This window comes from Caretta caretta, chromosome 1, assembly GCF_965140235.1.
Source record: "Caretta caretta isolate rCarCar2 chromosome 1, rCarCar1.hap1, whole genome shotgun sequence".
NCBI classification, from domain to species: Eukaryota; Metazoa; Chordata; order Testudines; family Cheloniidae; genus Caretta; species Caretta caretta.
This window is the reverse complement of record NC_134206.1, coordinates 36,941,540-36,963,846: the sequence shown is the minus strand read 5'-3', so window position 1 is coordinate 36,963,846 and position 22,307 is coordinate 36,941,540. Positions and strand designations below refer to the sequence as shown.

The window sequence follows — 22,307 nt, the reverse complement described above, 5'->3', positions numbered from 1 at the left end:
AAATAATAAAATTAACATCATATTTGTAAAGAGCCTTTTTGCCTGGGCAAAATTTGCAAAATTGTTAGCCCTATTGCCATGAATTGCTTAACTTTTCTTTAAAGGGAATGCATGGCTTAGGGCGCGGGAGGAATGATGATAGCTTCCCTTTCACTGTCTTCAAAGGTGTCATGTGTCCTCAAAGCTCTGTTTAGCACTTTTTTAAAAAAGGGTTCATTTGAATGGTGTTATGTGGCCTGCATTTTATTTCTGCATGGGATTTCTTGGATAAATAATTGATGCTAGTGGATGTGATGCTAGTACAAAAGTGGCATAATGAACTGTTGTACTGAATAGAGTTGATGACAAAGTACATTTTTTTTAAGAGTCTTTACATAATTCTTAGCTTTCTGAATGACATTCAAAAAGTTTTTATTTTGGGAGCAAACAACTAGCAAGATAAGTAACAACAGAATTCCGCTTCTTTAGCAGTAATTATAGCTGCAGAGCTGAAAACATCTTACTTACAAGAAATGGAGCTGTCCAGTACTGACGGGGGGGGGGGGGAGGGGGAGGGGAGAGCATTTGAAAAATAAGTAAATAAACACCTGTAACTAGAGTTTCCAAGAAACGCAAAATAAGAAGACAGGAGAAACTGACATGCCCAATAGCTGGATGTGTGATCTAAACTAAACTAATTTTTGCAGCCTCTAGTAAGTCTCTTCTCTGAAATGTACTAAATTTGTTTATTACAGCATGTAAACTATTTCCTGCCATGGCTGCAGAAGGCACTTGCTTTCAGTATATCTTTATGATAAATCTGTGGCATAGCTGTACACTATGTGTTAGTAGTATTTAACCACTTTAAATCAAAACGATGAAATGCCGCCCAGGAAGGCAGGTGCCCAAACAAGTAGAGGAAGAGATGCTGTGATTCATTAGAATTGCTCTGCTCACACCAAGCACAACGCACATGGGGCCTGATTCTTCGCTGTCATTCTCAATATAAACCAGGGATAAAATCATTGCAATCAATGCAGTAACAGCACTGTAGAAGTTTTGCCCTTGTGGGATACCCAGGGGCTCAGTGGTGAAACAATTGCTCCAGCTCTGTATTCCCGAGCTCTTTCTCAGTTTGGTGCATTTGTTCATAGGACAGAGTTAAGGATTAAGGATCATAGGTCCGAAAGTGGGATCCAGCATCACGTCTCCTTAGCCGCTGGTTTGTGCTCCTGCCAGCCAGGGGGCAATTCGTTCTACTCTGGGCAGAAGCGAGCCCTGGCCTGGCTTAGCTTCCTGATCAAGGGCAAGAGGAGAGGAGGAGTCTGAAACTTTGGGGGACAGACGAGACACCTGAGGAAGCCCATCCAGATGCAGGGCGCCTCATCCCGTCCTGATTCAGAACCGGCCCAGCCCGTGGGATGTGTGTGTATGGGAGGGATGCAGCCCAGGGCACCGTCTGGAGGGGGGAGTTGGGAGACCCGGGGATTGTCCGCCCAGGGAGGGGAGTCCGAGCCATGCGCTGGGGGCCGTGCAATGGGCGCTGGGGGCCACTGGCAGAGCAGGGGGAGTTCCTCCCGGCTGGGCACCGCAGGCAGGCCACGGGGGAAGGGGCAAGTCCCAGCCCCGGCTCCCCCTGCCCAGGAGCGCGAGGGCTGACAGCCCGGCGGCCATCGCATGCGGGGGCGGGAGGGGACTGACAGCCCGGGGGCCATCGGACGCGCCGGGGTGGGGGACGGGACTGACAGCCCAGGCCATCGCACGCCCAGGGGGGCGGGCGCCGGTTCTCTCCGGGGGGTGCCCGGGGGAAGTCCCGGGAAAGTGCCCTGGCGGCTCCCGAGCTGCGGCGACTGGCGAGGCGAAGCCTCCCAACCCCACGTGGTTCCGGCGGGCGGGGGCGCGGGAGGGAGGCAGGAGCCGAGGAGGCGGCGGCGGCTGCGGCGGCATCTGCTTTAAAACCGCCCAGCCCGGCGGAGCCGGCGGCACCCCCTGGCCAGGGCGCGGGAGGCGCGGAGCCGGGGCCGGGGCCGCAGCACGGACCCGCTCCCTGCGGCCGCGGGCACCCGAGCCGGGGCATGAACTTCCAGCCATGAGCCGCCCCCCGGCTCCCCGCCGCAGCCCCGCCGCGCTGCCCCTGCACATCTGATGCTCGCCCGGCGCCCGCAGCAGCATGGCCCGCCGGAAGATCTCCTCGGAGTCCTTCAGCTCGCTGGGCTCGGACTACCTGGAGACCAGCCCGGAGGACGAGGGCGAATGTCCCCTGTCCAGGCTCTGCTGGAACGGCAGCCGGAGCCCGCCCGGGCCGCAGGACCCGCTCGCCGCCGCCGCCGCCGCCAGGAGGGCTCCGCGCAGGAGACGGGTCAACCTGGACTCGCTCGGGGAGAGCATCAGCCGCCTGACGGCTCCCACAGTACGTAGCCCGGGCGGGGGCAGGCGACGTGTCGCTCCCCGGGGCTGGCGGCTGCCCGGGGGCGAGGGGCTCCCCCCAGCAGATCTCCTGCCTGCCCCTTGGTGAGGGAGGTCAGGCTGGAGCTGGGGGCCCCACACTCCCCCCCCCAGCGCCGAACGCTTCCCCGCCGGGATTCCCTACAGCCCCAGCCAGAATCGACCCGTTTCCCTTCCCCCAGCCCTGGCCCGGACCCCTATAATCCTCCCTGCATCAGCATCCTGCCCCTATAGCCCTCCTCTGGCTCATATCCCGCCCCCCCCCGCAGAATCTATCCCCATAGCCCCCTCCTCTGGCCGGCCCCCTATAGCCTCCCCGCATCCTCCTCGATGTGCCTCCGCAGTCCTACCCATATACCCCACTGTGCCTGGACCCCTCTGCCCTGCCTCATCCCCTCCTCGCTGCCCCGACCTGTATCCCCCCAGTGCCCCTACGCGGGAACCTAACCTCCCCCCCCCGCCATTCTCCCCGACACCCCCACCCTCCCGGGCTCTGCCCTGGCCTCACTGCCCGGACCCCCGGGTCCCTCTACGCCAGCCGGGCGCGGGGAAGGCGGGGTGAGCGCCGATGCTCGCGGGCTGCAGCGCCCGCTCTTGTGCAGCCCTGCTGGGTTTCCCGCAGCCGCGAGCCGGGCGGGCTCAGGTGCCTTGTCCCCAGCCCCCTTTGTGCACGCGCCGCCCTGCTTTCTGCCGCTCCTGGAGCCACTTGCGGAGCCCTCCTGCCCTCTGGGCAGGGGTCTGCGGGATGGGGTGGGGCCCGGCAGTCGCTCACTCTCTCCCCTCGCCTGTATTTCCGCTGTAGACCGTGTCTAGCCCACTTCTTGTCAGACCTTTTGAGCACCCCCGGATGCTGCTCTTGGGCAGTGGCCCAATACAGATACTTCTTGGCAGGGGGGAAATTCCAGTCCCCCCTCTCCTCTCGCAGGGACCTGGGTCTTCCTCACCCCGGGAGTCTCCCGTCTCTCTTCCCCACACAGTGCACGAGCCGGTGTGGCTTTGAGTGGAGTCTGCCCTACCGAAGAGGCTTCTCTTGCACCAGGTCGCAACACTTTTGGCCTGGCTGCTCCACTGTCTGGAGGGAGGGGCAGCCAGGCCAAATTTCAGTGGCACTGCAACCGCCTGCACCAGATCGCAATGCCACTCACTGGAATGTGGCCCAGCCGGGTGAAATTTCACTGGTGTGGCAACCACGCAGCTGGTGCCCTGCTCTGTCTGGACCACTCTAGCACCAGTTGTTCTGATTTAGAAGCATCCCTACCTTTAGAAGAGGACCCTTGAGTAGACCCCCCTAGCTCAGTGGCCTATGGAACTTTAAGCAAGTGCAAAAACCTTTTGGGTGTGTGTGTGAACCTTTTCCTTCCCCCCACTCCCCCCCAAATTGGCGCCACTGGGGGAATCTCATTTACTTACTGCACAGCCCCTATTTGAAATGCCCAGCGCTCCAAGAGCTGCTGCTGGGAATCTAGTTTGGCTGAGAGGAGAATGAGGAGTTATTAACCTGTGCAAGCCACTCAGCATAGATCATTTAAAATGGGCTGTTGCTTATCTTCCTTTTCATACTTTTCTAGTACAGGAAGGGATATGGAAAAATCAACCCATGTTACCTTTAAGATGTGCTAAGCTGCAGCTGTTTTACTAGCCATAAAAATAGGGCATTTCCCAAGTAGCATGAACGGAGATTGGGAAAGATTCAGTGTCTTTGAACTATTACATAGTATAAATAGCAAACAAATATAGAGTCATAATTAAAATTGCATACCATCTGTGTTTACTAGTAATAAAAATGTTTTTAAATAAAAAAAACTGAACTTGTTTTTGGTATAAGCAATGATTTAGTTATTTTGATTAAAATTAATATTTATTTTTGTTGGTAAATGTTTAACTTTCTTCCAGTTATCATAGTTCATAGAGATTTTCATATTGCTTAGCATAATTGCAGTACCTCCTTGTCATGGAGTTTTAGTCTGTTTATTTTAAGCAACTTAAACCAGGTTTAAAGAACTCCTATTCGAAATAAAATGTTTATAACTGGGCTGGAAGATAAAAATACCCTCAGCTATCCTATTAGTCATGTTTGTAGTTTCAGCTTGAATTCCCTTCCTGCAAAAAGCCTGTTCAAAATAGTAAGCCTATGGTATTTTTAAAATAAATTATTTAAAAACAAGTACTAATTATGATTAATAATTGTAACTAATTGCTGATAGTGTATTATATTTTTCCAAGACATTCCTACTTCACCCAAAATGTACATAGTGCTTGCCCTACATATTTTTTCCTGTCCCGAATAGATGTGAACTCCTTTCACATGTAGGTTTTTTCCTTATTGAATGGGGTAAAAAGTTTTGAGCTTTCTGTTGTAAAAACAACTCGAGTGACAGATTTGCCTTGAGTTCTAGCATTCATTGAAATGGTTGCAGTTTGAAGACCCCAGTCTCTTAAAAATGCTTTGTTGATGATTACTTGAATAAACATGTCTACATCTGAGAATTAAGGAAGAATGGTAAAATACTGTGACCGTTAACATTAATTTTGAATTTGGATAGAACCTGCTATATACAATTCTGTTGCTTTGGAAGACTGTAAAATTAGTGACACAAACATTTCCAGTGTTAAGTTGTTATATGTAAAATATTTTTTCTCCCATATAACATGTGTATGGTGAGCTCCCATAACCATATATATAAGGATCAGAAAATTTCCAGCTGCAGTTGAATATTTTGTTCTTAGAGACATAAATTACTCTAACGTATTAAGGTATCAATTTCTAATTTTAACAACTAGTATGTTCATCTATAATCAGATAATATCTGTTGAATAATGTGGCAATCACTAAGCCTTCTTGTATTCTGTTATCCAGCATTGGAAATTATCTACCTATCTAATATTATATTATTGAGGCACTGAGATGCTTTGCTTGTGATGTACAGTACTTCTTTTTGTTCATTAGGACTTGGATTGGGTAGAAGGAAAGTTTAGTGCGTTACATAGTTAACAGTTTTGCAGTTTCAGTGTAGAGTTTTCTCTTATATTGATTTTTCCCTCCCCAAGGGGAATCTGATCCTGTAATGCTGAAATTAATAGAAGGCATCCCAGGTGGCCTATCTTGCATTATTATAAAACAATTAAATTGTTTAATATAATAGCAATACAGGTAGTATAACTAGAGCAAGTTTTACCCAATATTTAAAATATTCTGAGGTAGCTCAGTATAGTATTTTTAGATCTAGTATTACTATTGCTGATAACTTTAGCATTTGTATTTTCACAGCTTTGACTGTTACCTTCTATAGTGGGATGCTGTAAGACACAGTTACCATTTTACAGCTTAATTTTAGTTAGTCATTGCATTAGTTTGAAGAATAAACACAGAATCATATAACCTGGAGTTGGGGAAGACCTGTTAAATTATCTAGTTCACCTTCCTGCCATTACAGGTTTATTCATTCCTGATAGTGTAGGTTTTGTCCAGTCTAGTTTTAATGTCCTAAGCAATTGGTCTTCAACTGGTTTCCATAGGAGATTAGTCCAAAAGCTCTTACTGATGGATTTTTTTACCTAAAATTTCCCTTTCTTAATTTCATCCAAGCATGGTAGTGCCAGATCTATGGTGCCTGATTCTGATTTCACTTACACTGGTGGAAATCAGGAGTAACTCCACAAAATTAATAAAGACACAGTGGCAAAAATGCTATGTAAGTGACAGGAGAATCAGGCCCAATCTCTTCTAGAAATAATCTGTCGAAGATATTATGATTTGAATTTGTTTTTTTTGTTGAAAGTCTTTTCAGTGATAATAACACAACAGCACAACTACAGATGTAGTGCTGTGTTCAGCAGAGTACCGGTCTTACAGTCTGTCAAGTCGCCCTTATGTTTAATACTTCGCACCCAGTTTTCTTTGCCCATACACTGTTGTAAATCAGGAGTATTTATACTGAAGTTAATTGGGTTACACTGATATAAAACAGGTGAGAGGAGGGCAATGTCAATTTAATTCAGGCAGTTAAATCTGAAGGATCACATATATTGGGAAACAACTGAGTGTCATCATTTCCAGAGTGAATTCTGCAGCACTTTTCTCCCCTGTATTAAATGCTTTCAAAGTTGAAAGACACCACAGATCTTTCAATTTTTGCATTTAGCCTTAGTGTTATGCTCCACACGTTAGTGCCCAGATGGCAACGGTTCAGATGCAGAGTAGTATTTATTTTGTAGTTTTCACTGATGGAGAAAAGGAATATTTGTGTGTATTGCTGTGGCATGCAGAGGAATCCCTGTTGTGATGCTGTTTCAATCAGGAGGTATACAAAGAATACAAAAATAGAGCATGAGAGCTGAGTGCAAGGGACCATCCACGGAGAAGAGGAGCAGACAGAGAAGGAGCATCCAAGGAGAAAGGTGCTGAATGAGAGACAGAGCATCCAGGGTACAGGAGAGAGAGAATCTATTGCATCTTGGTGTGAAAAAGCTGTGATATGCAGAGCACCAGAATGAAAGAAGAGATGAAAGCATAACACACTATTATGTCCTTCCGAAACAATGCAGTTGTTGGCTCTTGCCAACTCTTGTTAAATATGTAACAGACAGGGTGAGTAGAAAAGTACTTAATTGCCAAAGGAAAATGAAACGCAACTGGAAAGAAATGCATTCGTGAACAACATTAGCTATTTTGTGCTAAGATATACAGAGAATTGACTACTGAATTTTGTATCACTTGTAGTCTGTCAGATGTGGCTGTCTAGTTGAAGGTTACCATTGCATAAGTATCACTTTCTGCAAAAGGTAGAAAGATTTGTTTTTTACACTTATTTTCAGTGTTCTAAAATGTAATTCAATCCATCCTACTTTGTCCAATTCTGCAGTTTTTCTTCCAAAGAACTGAAAAGAAACAATTTCTTGCACTTTCAGATCACCTGATTGAGCTCGCCTCTAAAATACCTGTTTAAAAAGTTTCCTTTTGAGGATTCTGTCTGGGTCAGATTATTAGAAAACATTTCTCATTCACCCTACAACCACTGTATTCATATAAAGGAGCCTTGAGGTGGCTCTAAATGTAATGTACTCCTTCTTTAAGGATCCTATACCCTGCCAGAGTGGTGTAAAGTGAACTTGACGTTAAGTGAAAATAGGACCCTTGTGGCTTAAAGTCCTAAAGATGTCCTAGAATATGTATTTTGGTGCAGGCTGTTGAAAAGTATGGTGGTCTGAAAACCAAGTGTTCAGAGTTTGCTTATCATGGGCCCAATTCTTTTAATTGAAGTAATTGAGAGGAAGATTGGGTCCCGCTTGCCCTGGAATACTGCTTTACAAGTGTTCAGAAGAGCTGGCCATAGAGAAAGTAAGAATAGAGGCTATTTGACACCCAGCCACAGTCACAGCTGAAAGAAGCAGGTCCTGAAGGGTTGGGAAGAATGCAGTGCCCAGAGCTTGTTGTGTTGAGCAGCTGAGTGTGAAAGATAATGTTTACTGAGAACCACACTTAGCTGATCAACACAACAAGCCCTGGGCACAGTGTTTGCCGGCCATTCAGTCTGCAGAGTCCGCTCCCTTCGACATATTACATATCACTGAATGATGCCTAGAAGGCAGCATGCATATCAGCCCTTGGCTTGTCTTAGCTCTGCTCTCTTGCAACCCTCATCCGTGTCCCTACAAAGCTGTAGGCAACTTTTGTTAACTCTAATGGGAGTTGTGCACCTAACTCTCTCATTCATGGACAGAAGAGACTCCCTTTGTAGTTATCCATCTGAACTGAAATCAGTGGGATGGTTCTTTAAGTGTTCAGAAATTTGAAAAAGGAAGATAGTCATAGAATATCAGGGTTGGAAGAGACCTCAGGAGGTCATCTAGTCCAACCCCCTGCTCAAAGCAGGACTGATCCCCAATTTTTGCCCCAGATCCCTAAATGGCCCCCTCAAGGATTGAACTCACAACCCTGGGTTTAGTAGGCCACTGCTCAAACCACTGAGCTATCCCTCCCCCCAAGATGTTTGTTCAGGGTCTGATCCAACTGTCCTTGAAATCAGTAGGATCCTTTCTCATTGGACTTGTCCATATTTTCTAAGAGTTGGCAAAAAATTCCAGAAATCCAGCGCGTACGTGGATTTGCATACTTTTTCAACAGGATCTGGTTTGTGGGAAATTAACCGAACGTACAAATGGCCATACTGGGTCAGACCATGGTGTCTTCTGACAGTGGCCAATGCCAGATGCTTCAAAGGGAATGAACAGAACTGGGTAATTATTGAGTGATCTATCCGCTGTCATCTACTCCCAGCTTCTGGCAGTCAGAGGCTTAGGGGCACCCAGAGCATGGTGTTGCATCCGTGACCATCTTGACTAATAGCCATTGATGGACCTATCCTCCATGAAACTGGCATAATCACATGTACATCTCTCTCAAATTTAAATTCTATTCTATTATGCTGCCATATTTATTGCTATGCCTTATTTTAAAAGATTAATTTTTACATTGTGTGATGACCTAAATTATGATTAATTATTACTAGAAATGATATTATATGTTCTTCACTTTCAGCATAGAGTTTTCTGCCTTTAAAGAGGGCTCTGATAAAAGACAATTGTACTCTATCTCTGTCAAATAAAGTTTTATAGTATAGAAAATACAATTTATTATTCCACAGGGACACTAATTCTTTGCAACAGTTTTCACATTTGCTCCAGTTTTATCTTTGCTTGTATCCAGTATAAGACTGAAAATAGAATTAAAATAAGAAGAAAATAATTCATCACAGATTTGAAAGTAAAATACAATGTGACCACCTAAGGGGTATAGACTCACCCCCCTACAGGTGTGTAGAGTAACTGCTGTTAGTTCATTGGAAATTAGACATGCATCTGGACGAGGCTTTGCCCTCAGGAATTTAAGCAAACCCTTACTAATATGAAAATCATCATGGGAGAATCTTGGGGGTTTAACATCTCATGCAAAGAATCTTCATCCATGTATAAAACTCATTATCTGCTTCTGAGGAGTGAAGGATTGTATTACCCTTGCAGAGATTTGAACCTTTGGTGCCAATATTGCAAACATAATCCTTAGACCAGTTATAATAATAGCTACTGTATGGGGCACAAGCAAGAAGAATGTTCCATGACTTTCTGTTTGGGATAAAAAATACAGTTTCATGAAATTCTGGGATAATTGTCCTCCTAAAGTTTTCATATATTCAGGCTGAAATCCTGAATATCTTGTAACCACTGAAAAAATTTTGTCTCTTGAAGCAGAGAATAGGAGTCGAACAGATTCTCATCTCCAGAGTGCTCTGACTCTACTTGAGGATTCAGACAGAAATGAGGCCTTGCCTGTTCAGAGGATTTCAGCCATGGGTGACCAAATACCAGGATAGCCTCACCAGTACGGCCCCCTAATGTAGGCAGGCAAAACTGCAATAAATGGTTTGCACTGGTTCAACTCTTCTCAATGTCAAGTTGCACTGCAGAAAATCACAGATATAAAATAGAAGGGATCATTATGATCATCTAGTTTGAGCTCATACATAAGTGTATAGCAGTCTTGCCTGTCCACACTTTGAATATGCCATAATAGCTATAACTAAACTAGGGCAAATTCCCTAATAGATGAGGCCTACGTTACTTTCCAGTGTGGTTGCTGGAGAGCAGAGCTATCTTACTTCACAATGACACAATGTCAATAAGCTTTTTGTGGATCTTACAATGTTTGCAGAGAATAAAGCCCCCACCCCACTCTTACTGGTAAGTGCTGTTAAACTGTGCTTTGACTAAAATAAGTCATTCTAGTCAATTATGATTAAAATTCTTTCTACAGGGACCTGCTTGCAAACTACAAAACTAACTTTCCACGTTAAGGGAGGTGCAGTTTATCTGTAGCCCTCAAAGGGGACAAGTTACTCTGCAGCATAGCGTATAAAACTGAAATAATTTCCACTCTGAAAATTTGGTATAAATTATGTTCTGAACATAAGGAATTCCTGGGGAAGGGAATCCCTTCATTTTTAACCTGTTACTTTAAAAGATGAACAGTTAGAATTACAAATAGATTATGTATTCTATTTTCACTTGGAGAATATATTCTTTCCGCAGCACAGAATAGAATCTCTTTTTCCAACCCATATGTGGCTGAAATTCAAAGTGGAGTAAAGTGATTCCTCCCTGCATGTATTATAATATATAGCACCCTGGGATATTTATCCTTGATTGTCAGGAAGTTAGACTAGATGATATAATAGGCAATTTCCATTCTGAAGGGCTGCGGTTCTTCTAGTTGAAAGGCATCTGTATGGATGCAAATTAATATTTATTTTTTCCATATTTTATTTTTTTCAAAGAGCTCACGCTATAATAGCCAAGGTAAAGTATTTGTGCATTCCAAAGATTGTTACTTATTAAAGAAAAATAGTTTTTCTTTACTTTGTGTGTGTATGTGCTCACAACAGTTTACACATAAAGTGCACAACAAGGGACTTTGGCTAGAAGGCCATGTGGTCTGGAAGAATGAGAATGGGGTAGATATCAGCTGGCTCTGAGTGCTAAACCTGGCTCTGCTACTGACTCTCTGCATGGTCCTGGGCAGCTTTTTTTACCTCCCTGTAAATTTCCCTATCCTGGCTCCCCAGCCAGCCTCTTCATTGGGACCAGACTGCAGGCAGTTCTGGTTCCACATTGCTAACCCTGCTGCTTCATTCCCCAGCTGAATGCTCTTCTGGGCTTTTTTATTGTAGGTCTTCTGTGATGGGGGTTTTCCCTAGAGTCCCTGCTGCTAGAATAAAGAGATTGTATGAGAATCTTGGCTTACCTTTTTTAAATGAAAGTTTCTGGCTCTTGTGGTTGCAGAGAAAAGCTTGGGAATGTGAACTGATTGCACCCTAAGGGGTCAGGAGGCAGAAGGCAAATATTTTTTTTTTTTAAAAAAAACACACCCAAATGTATTTTATTTACTTTTAAAAAAAAACCCTCATGATTTTTCAAATGTTTGAGACTGGCAATACTGGGATCCAGCCCCACATCTCTGCCCTTTCCTTGGCTCCCTGTGTCCTCTCTGTCTATTCTCCTCCTGGTGCTGGGATGTGTAGGAAGGCAGCTCTGCTCTACTCAACTTTATCATATCCACTGGAGAAAGATTCCCCTTATATTAGGCCACTGCAGTGCCACCAGCTGCTAAAAGTGCTTGCATGTCTTAGATCAGAGCCTCTGTCTTTCCCTGCTTTCTGTAGGCCCCCTAGATTCAGTGACTCACCCAGTTTTTCTCGCAACTCCCTGGTAGTTCTGGAATGTGGTTAAGTGCTTAGAGTTGAAGGTTGCTGTCATAAATATAAAGGGAAGGGTAAACCCCTTTAAAATCCCTCCTGGCCAGAGGAAAAATCCTCTCGCCTGTAAAGGGTTAAGAAGCTAAAGGTAACCTCGCTGGCACCTGACCAAAATGACCAATGAGGAGACAAGATACTTTCAAAAGCTGGGAGGAGGGAGAGAAACAAAGGGTCTGTGTCTGTCTATATGCTGCTTTTGCCAGAGATGGAACAGGAATAGAGTCTTAGAACTTTTAGTAAGTAATCTAGCTAGGTATGTGTTAGATTATGATTTCTTTAAATGGCTGAGAAAATAGCTGTGCTGAATAGAATGAATATTCCTGTCTGTATGTCTTTTTTGTAACTTAAGGTTTTGCCTAGAGGGATTCTTTATATTTTGAATCTAATTACCCTGTAAGGTATTTACCATCCTGATTTTACAGAGGTGATTCTTTTTACTGTTTCTTTTTTCAAGAATGGAATGCTTTTTTCATTGTTCTAAGATCCAAGGGTTTAGGTCTGTAGTCACCTATGCAAATTCGGTGAGGATTTTTACCAAACCTTCCCCTGGAAGTGGGGTGCAAGGGTTGGGAGGATTTTTTGGGGGAAAGATGTTTCCAAACAACATTTTCCTAATACCCCCAGATAAAGTTTAGTGGTGGTAGTGGAAGTCCAAGGGTAAAATAATTTGTACCTTGGGGAAGTTTTAACCTAAGCTGGTAAAAGTAAGCTTAGGAGGTTTTCATGCAGGTCCCCACATCTGTACCCTAGAGTTCAGAGTGGGGAAAGAACCTTGACATGGCCTCATTGCTAGTTTGCCTCACCCTCACAGCTTTTAATAGGAACAAACTACTGGTATGAAGAGAATGATCTGGGGAAGTTTCAGAACTACAGGATAAATACTATAGAATTCACCAGAAGTGAGAATGACTTTTCAGCCACTTTTCATTCAGAAAGAGACCCGTTGCCAAACCAACCAACTGACAGTCATTTACAAATCTCTAATCTCTTGTGCACAGAGATTTGAATAAAATTTATTTTGAAACATGAAATAAAAAAAGAAGCATTTCTCCTTAAAATCAGATCACCAGCAGCAAAGCTGTCAGTTTATGTAAACATCAGCCAATTGAGTGATTCAGCACTAAAAGTTTCAAGCATGTAAAACAGTGAAGCACTAAATTGGCCAAGCTCTCTGATGGCTTGGCTTTGCAATGTGCAGAACTGATTTGTTTAGGAGGCAGCTTTTGCAACACCTCAAGGTACAGAAGTCTAGGGGGACCCCCTGACTTGACTGAATTCCTTTTAAAAAAAAATTGTGATAGAAGCAAAGTGGTTTCTAGCTGAGCCAATTATGCTTTTCAGTGCTTAACTTTCATGCGCTTACATTTTTAAGAGCTTAAGTTTTTAAGTGCATGACAGTGGAACTGCTGAAGGACTTCAGTGGCTTAGCAGAAGCCACTTAATTTCTCTTTGTAGAAATTATTAAGGACTTTAGAGGGTCAGGAAACCCTCCTGGAGCAGGGCTGGCCTTATGGGTGGGCAACTACCCAGGGCGCCATGGTTAGGGTATGTGTGCGCACTGTGGTTACGAGGTTGCAGAAGGACCATGCCCACCTGGGAGACGGGGTAAGGGAATAAAGCGGCTGTGGGGCAGGAGCCAGGCAGTCACATGCATCCCCTCTTCATCCTCCTAGCAGCACCACTCCCACTCCACCAGCTGCTGCTTTGCCTGCTGAGCCGCCACCTGTTGCTCAGGGAGTAGTACTTAAAAGGTGCCAAAGAAAGCTTGCCCAGGGCACTGTTTTCCTTAAGGCTGGGCCTGTCCAGGAGCTCTACTAAGATTCTCTGGACTGAAGGCTGCTCCCCTCTAAGTCGAACGTCAGTACCAGGCAAATTAGTTGAAACAATAGTATAAGAATAACATTGTCAGACACATAGAAGAATATAAATTGTTGCGCAAAAGTCAACATGGTTTCTGTAACGAGAGATCATGTCTTACTAATCTATTAGAGATCTTTGAGGGGGTCAACAAACAAGTGCACAAGGGGGATCCAGTGTACATAGTGTATTTAGATTTCCAGAAAGCCGCCTTTGGCAAGGTCCCTCACCAAAGGCTCCTATGTAAACTAAGTTGTCTTGAGATAAGAGGGAAGACCCTTTCATGGACTGAGAACTGGTTAAAAGACAGGGAACAAAGGGTAAGAATAAATGATAAATTTTCAGAATGGAGAGCGGTAACTAGTGGTGTTCTCCAAGGGTCAGTCGTAGGACCAATCCTATTCAACTTATTCATAAATGAGCTGGAGAAAGGGGTAAACAGTGAGGGGGCAAAGTTTGCTGACTAAGCTGCTCAAGATAGTCAAGACCAAAGCAGACTGAGAAGAACTTCAAAAAGATCTCTCAAAACTAAGTGATTGGGCAACAAAATGGCAAATGAAATTTAATGTGGATAAATGTAAAGTTTTGCACATTGGAAAAAATAACCCCAACTATACATACAATATGATGCGGGGGGGGGGGGCTAATTTAGCTACAACTAATCAGGAAAGAGATCTTGGAGTCATCATGGATAGTTCTATGAAGATGTCCACGCAGTGGCAGTCAAAAAAGCAAACAGGATGTTAGGAATCATTAAAAAAGAGATAGAGAATAAGATGGAGAATATCTTACTGCCCTTATATAAATCCATGGTAAACCCATATCTTGAATACTGCGTACAGATGTAGTCTCCTCATCTCAAAAAAGATATACTGATATTTGAAAAGGTTCAGAGAAGGACAACTAAAATGATTAGGGATTTGGAACGGGTCCTATATGAGGAGAGATTAAAGAGGCTAGGACTTTTCAGCTTGGAAAAGAAGAGATTGGGGGGGATATGATAGAGGTCTATAAAATCATGAGTGGTGTGGAGAAAGTGAATAACGAAAAGTTATTTACTTGTTCCCATAATATAAGAACTAGGGGCCACCAAATGAAATTAATGGGCAGCAGGTTTAAAACAAATAAAAGGAAGGTCTTCTTCACATAGCACATAGTCAACTTGTGGAACTCCTTGCTTAAGGAGGTTGTGAAGGCTAGGACTATAACAGGGTTTAAAAGAGAACTAGATAAATTCATGGAGGTTAGGTCAATTAATGGCTATTAGGCAGGATGGGTAAGGAATGGTGTCCCTAGCCTCTGTTTGTCAGAGGGTGGAGATGGATGGCTGGAGAGAGATCACTTGATCATTACCTGTTAGGTTCACTCCCTCCTTGCATTGGCCACTGTTGGCAGACAGGATACTGGGCTGGATGGACCTTTGGTCTGACCCAGTATGCTCATTCTTATGTTTTTATTTTCTCATTTGTTACCATCCTCTAGAATTCCTAACTCTACTTCCTTCCTAGTGTTAGTGTGTGATCTTAGGATGCATGAGAAATGGGATGGTGAGTGCTATGGAGAATATTATAATTACTTTATGTAAATTGGAGATAGTCAATTTTTTGTCAAGGTCCAGACTCCAGAGAAAATAATAAAAAAAACCCCCAATGATAATAAGTAAATAAAAAGATTTTGGAGTCTGTTCAAAAGCGTGTGGGGGTCCAGTTTTGGCCCGCAGACTGCCTGTTGGCTGATGTAAATCCATGATGTCCAGGGTTGGATTAACACACAGGAAAACCAGGTACATGCCTAGGGCCCAAATTTGGTGGGTGGGGTGAAATTTATGAATTTAATTATGGATTTGCATGTAAACTGAGAGAACTTCACTCACTTAGTGAGCAGCATTGTGACCCCATGCACCAGGTTGCAGTGCTGCTCAGTCAAGTGAATTAAATTCTTTCACTTCGCGGGCAAATCCACACGAGTGGATGAGTGGGCAGAACAGGTCTCATGCACTGCTGAGACTCACTTTGCTATTCCTAACAGAGCCAAGGAGAGAGAATGGCACTGGGTAGAGAAACTGCTTCCTTCTCCAACAAGATAGAGGCCCAGAAGTGTATACTTGCCTAGGGCCCAGTGATAGATTAATCCAGTCCTGGATGTGGCCTCCTCTGGAATACTGTGCAGTACTGATTGCTCCATCTCAAAAAAGGATATTGCAGAACTAAAAGGGGTTCAGAGAGGTTCAACAAAGATGATAGAGCCTGGAAAAAACTCTCCTATGAAGAGAGATTAAAAAGATGAGGGTTGTTTACCTCAGAAAAGAGATGAATAAGGAGAGACATGATAAAAATATATAAAATAGTGAATGGTCTAGATTAGGTAGATTGTGAGCTTCAGTTCTCCTTGCCTCATAACACAAGAACAAAAAAGGTGGCAAATTCAAAACTGATAAAAGAAAATATTTTTCCACCCAACATGTCATTAAACTGTGGAAATCATTGCCACAGGAAGTTGAAACTAAGAAGTAGAAGATTCTAAAAGAGCTAGGACATGTTCAGGGGGTTGGACTAGATGACCTCCTGAGGTCTCTTCCAACCCTACTCTTCTATGATTCTATGATATGGATAACAAGAATATTCAGAATTATAATAGTTAATGCCAACAAAAGCTTTGAAAGGAATGTTGGACCTCATGCTTCAGGGCTTGAGAAAATCTCCAACTATCTAGATTAGGGTGAGACCTACTGTGTGGGGCAGATTACCCCATATCTGCCTGCTGCATGGTTCTTACACCTTCCTCAGAAGCATCCCTTGTTGGCTCCTGTCACACAGGACACTGAACTAGATGGACCTTAGGTCTGAATCCAGTGTGGCAAGTTCTGTGTGTATTTTTTTTTGGTGATGGTCCTAATTTGAATGCATTTAGAAAACTTAACTATACACTAATGATTTTGTTTTGATTATATAATAAATGTGAGTGAATTACTGGTGAATAGTTAATAATGTTATAGAACATAAGAACGGCCATACTGGGTCAGAGCCATAGTCCATCTAGCCCAGTATCCTGTCCTTTTACAGTGGCCAATGCCAGATGCTTCAAAGGGAATGAACAGAACAGGGCAATCAGCAAATGATCCATCCTCTGTCATCCAGTCCCAGCATCTGGCAGTTAAAGGCTTAGGGACATTCTACACACATATAAAATAGTGATAATCATCTTCCATTTCAAAGGATTCCAATGAGCTTTAGCACTTCTCTAATAAATATGTGGTTCTATTGTGCCTTTAAGGCAAAGATTTGTATTAGGGGCAGAGAAGAGGTGCATTGCCCCATAGATAGGTACAAGCTGCAATTTAACTTCGACCGATGCAGTGCTTCCTGGAGCTCCAGAGAGCTCACGTGGATTGTGTTTCTTGGAGATGGTGCAGTATATTCCGTGTCCAGCCAGCTCTGCTGGCAAGTGCAGAAGGTAGAGGAGATCCACCCCCTCTCTGTCCCCTTTGGAAAATATAAAACGGGTGGCAGTAGCGCTGAAGCTGCCATTGTGGATGGCTTTTGCACATGGGCACAATGAGGGTGTTCCTTGGCCCCTCTCCTAGCACCTAGCACCAGCAGGAGAGTGAATTTGTGTGGGGGGGTGGAGGGTGAGAAAACCTGGATTTGTGCTGGAAATGGCCCACCTGTTGATCACTTTAGATAAGCTATTACCAGCAGGACAGTGGGGTGGGAGGAGGTATTGTTTCATATTCTCTGTGTGTATATAAAGTCTGCTGCAGTTTCCACGGTAAACATCTGATGAAGTGAGCTGTAGCTCACGAAAGCTCATGCTCAAATAAATTGGTTAGTCTCTAAGGTGCCACAAGTACTCCTTTTCTTTTTGCGAATACAGACTAACACGGCTGTTCCTCTGAAACCTCTCCTTCCATTGCTTACTCTTGTGTGGGTGGGCACAGTCAGATCCATGTGAGAATCACATTGTGTTTGTCAAACAAAAAACTAATTGTGTTTTTCCTGATGACTTCAGTTTAAATATGAAATGTCCAGTTCATTTAAACTTTTTCAGAATTTGGGGATTTAACTGTGTGACTCTATTGATTTTAATGGGCATTTCAAGGTTTAAAATCATGGACATTTTCATAAATATAGGGGTGAATAACACTAACAGATTTTTATTCTTTGAGTAGTTTGTAGATCTCTAGCACAAACCAATAGATATTTCCAGTGAATATAGAAAACCTTTATTTGAAGTATTTTACCTTATTCTTTGTAAATGTGGCTTTGCATATTGCATGTTATTTAGTTTCTATCTGAACAATAAATCATCAGGTTCATGTTCTACCCTTAGCTATCCTTGCACAATTACAAACTGGTTACACTTTTCAATTGCAATCTGGCTGAATGAAGTGAGAATTTGACCCTTGAGCTTTACCATTCATGTAACAGATGAACACGTTATATAAGGCTATGTTTACAAACAATATCATAATCCTATATCCAGATCTTTTCCATCCCTGATTTCTGAGATTAGTTGATAAGTGGCTTGAGCATTGTTATAACATGCTGTCAGCAATTTAGGCATATAATTTGGCCTACAGTGATGATGGCTAAAATGTGCAGAACGTTCTTGCAGGGTTAGACCCTACAGGAAACCATGCAGTGTGCACTGGTGAACAGAGCGTAGGATTGGGAGCCTGCTTGTAGGACCAAATCTTGATGTCAGCCTAGGTGAGGAGTATGTCTTTTATCCCTCAGGAAGGGGAGGACCACAGGCATTCCATAGGGGTGGAGCTAAGAGTCTGAGGTATGCAACCTTTTAATGGGAGAAAGCAGGGCCAGGAGCTCTGCTGCTTGCTCTCTGCTCTTGCAGCCCAGTCTCCCCAGCGTGCTGCCTCCCACACCTCTGGACTAGATGCAGTTTAGGAAACCAGAACTGCAGTTTAACAAGTGGAAGCTGCTGTCAGTCTGCATTCCCACCTCACTCCAGAGAAGATGCGGGGCGGAGAGGACAAGTTTGTAGAGTGTGTGTGTGCATCATACTGGGAGCAGCTGGTATGGGAGTGTGTGGAGAAGGTTAGGGGAGCTGGAGTGTAGAGCGGGCAACTGTTTGGGCCTCTTTTCTTATATTCATTTCTGCATTATGGCTGCCGGAGTGGGAAAATGTATCCCTCACCCTGCCACAGATTAGTCTGTGTGGCTGCAGAGCAGAGGAAACCTGCTGAATTTTCTGTGTGGCAGCAACTGCCAAAGTACATTTCAAAGCTGCATTGGGCCCTTAGGACTTCAACACCTCTTGTACCAAGTGGGAGGAGACTGGTTTTTGCAAGTGTGATTGTCTCATTTGTATGGAGCTTCTGTAGGATTTGCAAGAGCACATTTGAAGAGCTTCTCTAGTTTTCTGAGAGAGTAAATTTAACTCCTGCTGAGAGGAGATGTAATTACCTGATGTAGAATAAAAATCTCTTTAGAAGGTTGAACTGTTTTTCCCACTTTATTTTACAAGTACATGCATTTCTACAGATTGAAGTTCAGAGGCACAGACAAATTCTTGTTGTTTGCTGTTTTTTTTTTCTTAAAAAGCTCTTCTGCAAATTGTTTGGGCTGCTCTTACATTCTGTGGGCCCCAAAGAGCTGGTACGGGGAGAGGGTTATATTACAGTTTGGCTCTTTTTTATTTATTTTATTATTTATTTAAAGGCAGGGAGCTGCCTTCCTCTCCAAACCCACTGGCAGAAGTGGAAGATAAGGCCAGCTCCAGAGTTGCTGAATTTGTATAGGGCCAACAAAATATGGGGCCGCAAGGCTGCCCTTGGTTCTGGAATGAAACACATCTAATTAAAAAGCGTTTCTACCACTGCTTTCCAAGGCAGCTGGAAATTGTTCCAAAAAGCAGGGAAATACTGGTCTCAAATTTTCCTAAGGGTCAAGTTTGTATGATTCAGATCCTGTCTGCCTTTGGTTATCCTGTGATCCTGCATGACACTGAGACAACAGGGAATCTTGTGTATCAGAATTGGGAACACTGAATATGGGCTCTGCTAAACTGACAGGCGAAGGAGGACAGGTGGGAACCTTAAAATATATTTGCTTAATAATCATAGAATATCAGGGTTGGAAGGGACCTCAGGAGATCATCTAGTCCAACCCCCTGCTCAAAGCAGGACCAATCCCCAACTAAATCATCCCAGCCAGGGCTTTGTCAAGCCTGACCTTAAAAACTTCTAAGGAAGGAGATTCCACCACCTCCCTAGGTAACGCGTTCCAGTGTTTCACCACCCTCCTAGTGAAAAAGTTTTTCCTAGTATCCAACCGAAACCTCCCCACTGCAACTTTGGACCATTACTCCTCGTTCTGTCATCTGCTACCACTGAGAACCATCTAGATCCATCCTCTTTGGAACCCCCTTTCAGGTAGTTGAAAGCAGCTAACATCTCCCCTCATTCTTCCCTCCCTCAGACTAAACAATCCCAGTTCCCTCAGCCTCTCCTCATAAGTCATGTGTTCCAGTCCCCTAATCATTTTTGTTGCCCTCCTCTGGACGTTTTCCAATTTTTCCACATCCTTCGTGTAGTGTGGGGCCCAAAACTGGACACAGTACTCCAGATGAGGCCTCACCAATGTCGAATAGAGGGGAACGATCACGTCCCTCGATCTGCTGGCAATGCCTCTACTTATACATCCCAAAATGCCATTGGCCATCTTGGCAACAAGGGCACACTATTAACTCATATCCAGCTTCTCATCCACTGTAACCCCTAGGTCCTTTTCTGCAGAACTGCTGCCGAGCCATTCGGTCCCTAGTCTCTAGCGGTGCATGAGATTCTTCCATTCTAAGTGCAGGACTCTCCACTTGTGCTTGTTGAACCTCATCAGATTTCTTTTGGTCCAATCCTCCAATTTGTCTAGGTCCCTCTGTATCCTATCCCTACCCTCCAGTGTATCTACCTCTCCCCCCAGTTTAGTGTCACCTGCAAACTTGCTGAGGGTGCAATCCACGCCATCCTCCAGATCATTAATGAAGATATTGAACAAAACCGGTCCGAGGACTGACCCTTGGGGCACTCCACTTGATACCGGCTGCCAACTAGACATGGAACCATTGATCACTACCCGTTGAGCCCGACTATCTAGCCAGCTTTCTATCCACCTTATAGTCCATTCATCCAGTCCATACTTCTTTAACTTGCTGGCAAGAATACTGTGGGAGACAGTGTCAAAAGCTTTGCTAAAGTCAAGGAACAACACGTCCACTGCTTTCCCCTCATGCACAGAGCCAGTTATCTTGTCATAGAAGCAATTAGATTAGTCAGGCATGACTTGCCCTTGGTGAATCCATGCTGACTGTTCCTGATCACTTTCCTTTCCTCTAAGTGCTTCAGAATTGATTCCTTGAGGACCTGCTCCATGATTTTTCCAGGGACTGAGGTGAGGCTGACTGGCCTGTAGTTCCCAGGATCATCCTCCTTCCCTTTTTTAAAGATGGGCACTACATTAGCCTTTTTCCAGTCTTCTGGGACCTCGTCTGGTATTTGATAAATGCCAGTCACTTTCTGGGAAGATAAAATGCTCTTATGACTTATTTGGGCAATACCAAGAAGCACTTGTCTGTAGTTGAGAGCACTTCATAATAAGAGACTGTGTGGGAAGCCCTTATTACATATATGGCACAAAAATGCCTGAAATGCCTCATAATTTGCCCTTTAAGTGTCTGATTCTGCAGGTGGTGAGTACCCTTCACTCCTATTGAGTTCAGAGAGTTGAAGGTTCACAACATGTCAGAGAACTGGGCCTTAATAGATGTTTACTTATTTTGTTAAAATATTTTTTTTTCTGTGAGAGGTTCTACTACCATGTCTCAGATAGATTTGGAAAAGATAATTCCCTTCCCTGCTGATGGAAATTGAGCATACGATATTGTCCCAAGAAAAAGCTGGTTCGTTGCGTCTTGATGTAATAACGTGTTATTGAATAGCTCTTAAAGTTTATTTTAAAATGATGAGATTATTGACAGGTGATATTCTGTGGAAACTCATAATAAAGCGAGGGCCTTCTTTGTCTACCTAGTTGTGTTTCTGTTGCCTTACAGGCAACAGTAGCTCGTGCCAGGTCGTACCATTAATTGCTGTTTAAATAGTGAAATAAAGTATAAGAAAAAGAGCCATGAAATATTGATGTATTTGCAATATAAGAACAGCTTAGTATTCCTCCTGGGATAGTACCTATCCATCACTGCTGGAAACGTGGCAGGTGTAAGATGAAAATGTGTAGAACTGGAAAAACAAATAGTATATTAAGGGATAAATCCGTAGTCACCTATTCAGACATTGTGCTGCTGATGATTTGCTGATAATGGTTGTTTATTATTATTTTGTTGTTTTTATTGTTGTTCTGTAGCCTCAGACCATACGGCAGACTCTCCAAAGGACACTGCGGTATTATGAGCATCAAGTTATTGGGTAAGTAAAAGAGACTACAGTAGTTATTAGAAGGGTGAATAAAAGATAAGTGATAGCTGTTGAATTAATATCTTTCTGCCTTCTAAGTCATTGGCTTGGGTAACCAACTTTTCTGACTTTGTTCACAAATACTTAGGCATGTTCTTCAGTAATGATAAATATTATACTTTTTTTGTGTGTGCTATTCTTCATCTCTCCTGCTGCAGTGAAATAACTACGCCCAATCCTGCTTTCATTCAAGTCAATGGGAGCGGGACTGAGTCCACAGAGGAGCAGTTGTA

The 22,307-nt window shown here is 43.7% G+C and overlaps 1 protein-coding gene across 4 annotated transcripts in view; it reads left to right on the top strand.

The window, feature by feature from the left end:
- Positions 1-1,955: 1,955 nt before the first annotated feature.
- The window catches only part of GUCY1A2 (guanylate cyclase 1 soluble subunit alpha 2), a 275,976-nt gene continuing 255,624 nt past the window's right edge, over positions 1,956-22,307 (top strand). Inside the window, exons 1-2 of one of the 4 annotated variants that reach the window (XM_075127095.1) lie at positions 1,956-2,389; positions 21,965-22,026. In XM_075127095.1, the coding sequence (XP_074983196.1) occupies positions 2,150-2,389; positions 21,965-22,026 (302 nt within the window). In that variant the 5' untranslated portion in view covers positions 1,956-2,149. The remainder of the gene's footprint in view (positions 2,390-21,964; positions 22,027-22,307) is intronic. The other 3 variants (XM_048844404.2, XM_048844394.2, XM_075127098.1) reach the window with 3 other exon arrangements.